This window comes from Apis dorsata, unplaced genomic scaffold (assembly GCF_000469605.1).
Source record: "Apis dorsata unplaced genomic scaffold, Apis dorsata 1.3 scaffold_73, whole genome shotgun sequence".
NCBI lineage: Eukaryota > Metazoa > Arthropoda > Insecta > Hymenoptera > Apidae > Apis > Apis dorsata.
Window position 1 is genome coordinate 1,327,278 of NW_006263371.1, and position 4,732 is coordinate 1,332,009.

Below are 4,732 nucleotides of genomic sequence, written 5' to 3' on the forward strand. Positions count from 1 at the left end.
GTTATTATTATTATTGTCCTGTTTCTTCGACTCGATAATCTTTAGACGCCCGCGATTGTTAATGATGAGGGGCTGATTAAAATGATGTGTTGCGTGTTGTGCATGTAGGCGTTTACGGGGATGTACAGCGTGTGAAGATTCTCTACAACAAGAAGGACTCGGCACTGATTCAGATGGCCGAACCGCATCAGGCGCACTTAGGTAATTATCTTTTCCATAATTTGCATTTTTTTTTCTTGAAATAGAGTTTTTTTTTTTTATTATTTCTCTTTATTGATGATCTTTCGCGATATTTCGTGAATCAATGATCGAAGAAGAAATTTTATGAAAAGATTGTCAAACTTTTTCAATGAAAATTATTTTTTCTTTTGTGTAAAAGTTTTAAAAAAATCTTTTTTATTAAAATATCGATATTTTGATCGATATCAACGATTCAATGATTATTTATATATTATAAAGAATTAGGAAAATTTGTTATCCAATCGTTAAGAAAATGTTTCGATAATTTTAAATTTTAAATTTTAAAGCACTGACGCACATGGACAAATTGCGAGTATTTGGCAAGCAGATCAAGGTAATGCTCAGCAAGCATCAGACGGTTCAGTTACCGAAGGAGGGCCAACCAGACGCTGGATTGACGAAAGATTACACCAATAGTCCTCTTCATCGGTTCAAGAAACCAGGCTCGAAGAATTATCAGAACATTTATCCACCAAGTTCCACTCTGCATTTATCAAATATTCCGTAAGCAAAAATCTGTCTTTAAATATTAATATATAATAATATATTAATATTATCTTTAAATCTATCTTTAATTTTCATGATAATTGTATATAGTAAATAAAGATTATTTACTACAAAAATAATAATTGAAATATTTTATAATTAATACTTGAGGTATTGAAATATTTTTCGTGTTTTCAGTACAACTGTGACCGAAGAGGAGATCAGGGATGCATTCACCAAAAATGGCTTCACCGTGAAGGCATTCAAGTTCTTCCCGAAAGACAGAAAGATGGCGCTTATACAGATGCCAAGCATGGACGATGCTGTAGCTGCTTTGATCGTAAGTGTCCTCTTTGATTTAATTTTTTTATTATATTATTATTATTATTTTTTTTTTTAATACACTTGATCTTCCTAATTTTGAAATTTCCAACGATTGTTATTATATATATATATATTGATATAATAATAATCTAAATTCGAAATTACATAAAAGTTCGATCGATTTAATGCTTCATTCGAATTATATTTGTAATTCTCGTTTTGTTTCGTGCTGAACCAGCGTTGACGAGGCTAAGGTGAATTTATAACGCGTTTATTATTTACCATGTGAAAATTCATCAGAGAGACGTAATTAGTTTAGTCATTGGCGCCTGGCATTGTTTGCCTTTGATACAATTGAGCGGAATTATAAATAACAAATCTGCATTACGCCTGCTCGAAATTAAATCGTTTTACTCGTCATAAAATAATCATTGTTCATCATTTTCCACGATTCATCCGTGCCTGTTTCTAGTTTTGTTCCAACCAAGATAATTAATCTTTTGTACATTAAATATGAATATTATCGTGAGGGTTTATTGAATATCTTTTCATTGTGCAATGAAATCAAAAACACATTGTAAAGGTAATGAATTATTTTATTAGTATTGTCACTCGCATGGAAATATAAATATGGATGGCTCAACGAAAATGATAAAAATATTCGGAATATTGTAATTAAAAAAATTGATACTGAAATATATATAAATATGTGATTCTGATACTGATGGAATACTGTATCAGAATATTGTAAATAATGTTAAAAAAATATATTTTTTTTTATAATAAAACGGAATAATATTATTTTCTGCGTAACAAATTGTATATTTTTAGAAGAATTAAAATTGAATGCAAAAATAAAATTCAAATATAACATTTATTATTGAATTTAATAATATAATTTATTTTAAAAATAATATATTCTTTTTCGCGTCATAATTCACATATGTGATCATTCGATCTTCAATTATATGAAACAACTCAATAGATTAATTTATTGGTAAATTTAATTTAGAAGAAAATATAAATAAAATATATTTTCCATTAAAATTTAAGAAATTAGTAAAATTAAAAAATGCATTAGATTAATAGTCTTCAAGGGTCATCCTTATTCAAAATCACTTCTTTACTCGATCTTTCTTCTTTACAGCACTAACAAAAATTGTTCATCTATTGCAGAAAATGCACAATTACCAGTTAAGCGAGTCCAATCACCTCAGAGTGTCATTCTCGAAGAGCAACATCTAACAAGAATCACAATTAAGCAACCTGCAGAAACCGCGATCAATGAGAAGGGGACCCAAGGTGATCCAAAATTTTAAGTGAAACTCCCAATGTTAAAAGCGTTGAAAAAAACCTGTTAAAAACCAAAAACCTGTGCGGACCAAGGAAATTCGGGGTCTGGTTCGAGCCACGCAGTAGACAAGGCTTTAGTGTCTACAGAGGTTATTAGGAGTAAATAATTAAAACAAGGGACACGATGCTACGTATTGCTCGGAAGAAGGCCTTTGAAATGGAATGCGGGTTTCATTGGTTATCTTCTCATAGACCAAATACAATCATAAAAATAGGGATACGTATTGGGCCAAAAAAGTCTGACACCTTACTTCTACTTACAAATAAGATCTTATAGCATTGCGTTTATAGGGGCGAGGAAAGGTAAACAAAATGGCACTTCCTTTTATCTCCAAAAGACTTTTTCCCGGCAACACGTGGTATCTGTACTTTCACATAATTGCAAACACCCACGCAAACACGGACAAACCATCGCACACTATGTTATACACCCTGCATTACATCTTCAAACATCCTCAAACACACTGAAACACACTCAAGCAAACTTCAATATAATACATAATATATATATTTGATATATCGCAATGTAACAGGTGTGTCCAAAAGTGCGCAGCGGCTACATCCCAATAATCTATATTTTATTAATAACTGATAAGGACTTAGGATTATCGACGTTAACGGTTTATGGTAATCGAGAGCTAGCAGAGAGAGAAAAAAAAAAAATTAATCTATTACGAATCTTACGTCGTGACACACGCGGTACATATACATATATATATATATAAATATTATATAAATTAGAGACACGATGATCTGAGCACGACGAACCGAAAGAACGAAAGAGAAAGAGAGATAGAGAACTCGTGAACACGAGAGAGACAGAGTGAATGGAAGCGAGCGAATGAGCACAATCCAGGGAATATCCGAGAGATAAGTATGATGATAATATGTATGTGTGTAATCCTCCTGTTGAAAGTTCAGGATCAACGTAGTACGGTGGTTTGTATGCCTAATCGGGGCCTTAGGCGTCGTTCACACCAGAATTCAAGGGAACCAGCTGTTTGTTCGATTATTCTTCGCCCATAAAAGAAAAAAAAAGGAGAGAATGATAGGGGAAGAAAGGGACGATATTTCACGCTATTCGAGCAAGCTTTTCTCCACGATGGCTGTTACACGAATTAAATAAATGACGATGAAAAGAGGATCACTATAACCAATTTAGCAAAGAAGAAATAGAGAATCGTTGAAGAGACGTTGGACCGATTCGAAAGTATGTTTATCTCGAGTGATCTTCTTCTGCATCTCTTCTCCTCTTCTATGATTTTTAAAAAAAAATTTCTCTGTCGACAACATATCATTGTGCTTTTCCTTCGAAAAGACACACATCGTGCTTTGGGCATCGATCCAACGTTTTCTCTTTTTTTTTTCTTTTTTTTTTTTTTTTTTTTTTTTTTTTTTTTTTTTTTTCTCTCTCGTTTTCCAAGAGGTATAGTGATGCCTCGAATTAGATTTCGATCAGGATAGCGATTTGGTGTGCCTGTTGAGTGATTCTGTAATCTTCTTGCCTGCTTTTCTCTTCCACGGTCGCTGTAATTGACGTTAAAAAGGCTCGTCAGGGAAGAAACGTGATAGAATATCGGTTTTCCGGACAAAAATATCGGTTAACCGGGCTTCTATCTATCCGGTTATATCGTTAATTGGTCGTTACGATCGTAACGTCGAATAATAATAATTGCCAAAACGCGACGAAAAAGAAAAAGAAAGATAAAAATAGAAAAACAAAAAAAAAAAAGAGAGAGAGAAGAATATTAAAGAGCGCATGAAAGTAGCACACAGCTGTAGGGAAGAGAAAGCGGAAAACTGAGCCTAATTAATTAAAACGCGAAGAGTTTCTCGACGACCCCATCGAATTTCGAAAAAAAAGAAAAAAAAAAAAAAGAATAGAAAAAAAACGAAAAAAAAAAAAAAAAAAAAAAAAAAAAAAAAAAACGAAAAAAAAAAAAAAAAAAGAAAATAGAGAGAAAGTAACGATCTCGATGATCCTTGCTTTGGGAGAGGAGCGTTCAGTCGCGAGACACAGAGCATTAAAGAATTATCTAAGGTTAGCTGTTAAGTGGACGAAACAAAAAAAGAAAAAGATTTAAAAAGAATAAAAAACAAAGCGTGACACAACATACGACACAGACATGACAAAATACAAGGAAACAAAACGCATACATGCAAAAAAAAAAAAACATTTACATTTAAACGTTCACAGTGTACACACGACTTAGCGTGTTAGACTCGTGTAGTAGTCCCCTTATCCCCTACCCCCCTTTCTAATTAAGCCTCCAGATCTTAACGAGTACTATAATGTATAGTTGAACTCGACAATCACTCGACTCTCTGT

The 4,732-nt window shown here is 32.7% G+C and overlaps 1 protein-coding gene across 21 annotated transcripts in view; it reads left to right on the top strand.

Moving 5' to 3' along the window:
* Positions 1-4,284, top strand: part of LOC102680558 (polypyrimidine tract-binding protein 2) — a 503,794-nt gene extending 499,510 nt beyond the window's left edge. For all 21 annotated transcript variants that reach the window (XM_006610297.2, XM_006610300.2, XM_006610301.2 and 18 more), the window contains 4 exons: positions 109-201; positions 528-744; positions 925-1,066; positions 2,227-4,284. In XM_006610297.2, coding sequence (XP_006610360.1) covers positions 109-201; positions 528-744; positions 925-1,066; positions 2,227-2,295 — 521 coding nt within the window. In that variant the 3' untranslated portion in view covers positions 2,296-4,284. The remainder of the gene's footprint in view (positions 1-108; positions 202-527; positions 745-924; positions 1,067-2,226) is intronic.
* The last annotated feature ends 448 nt before the right edge of the window (positions 4,285-4,732 follow it).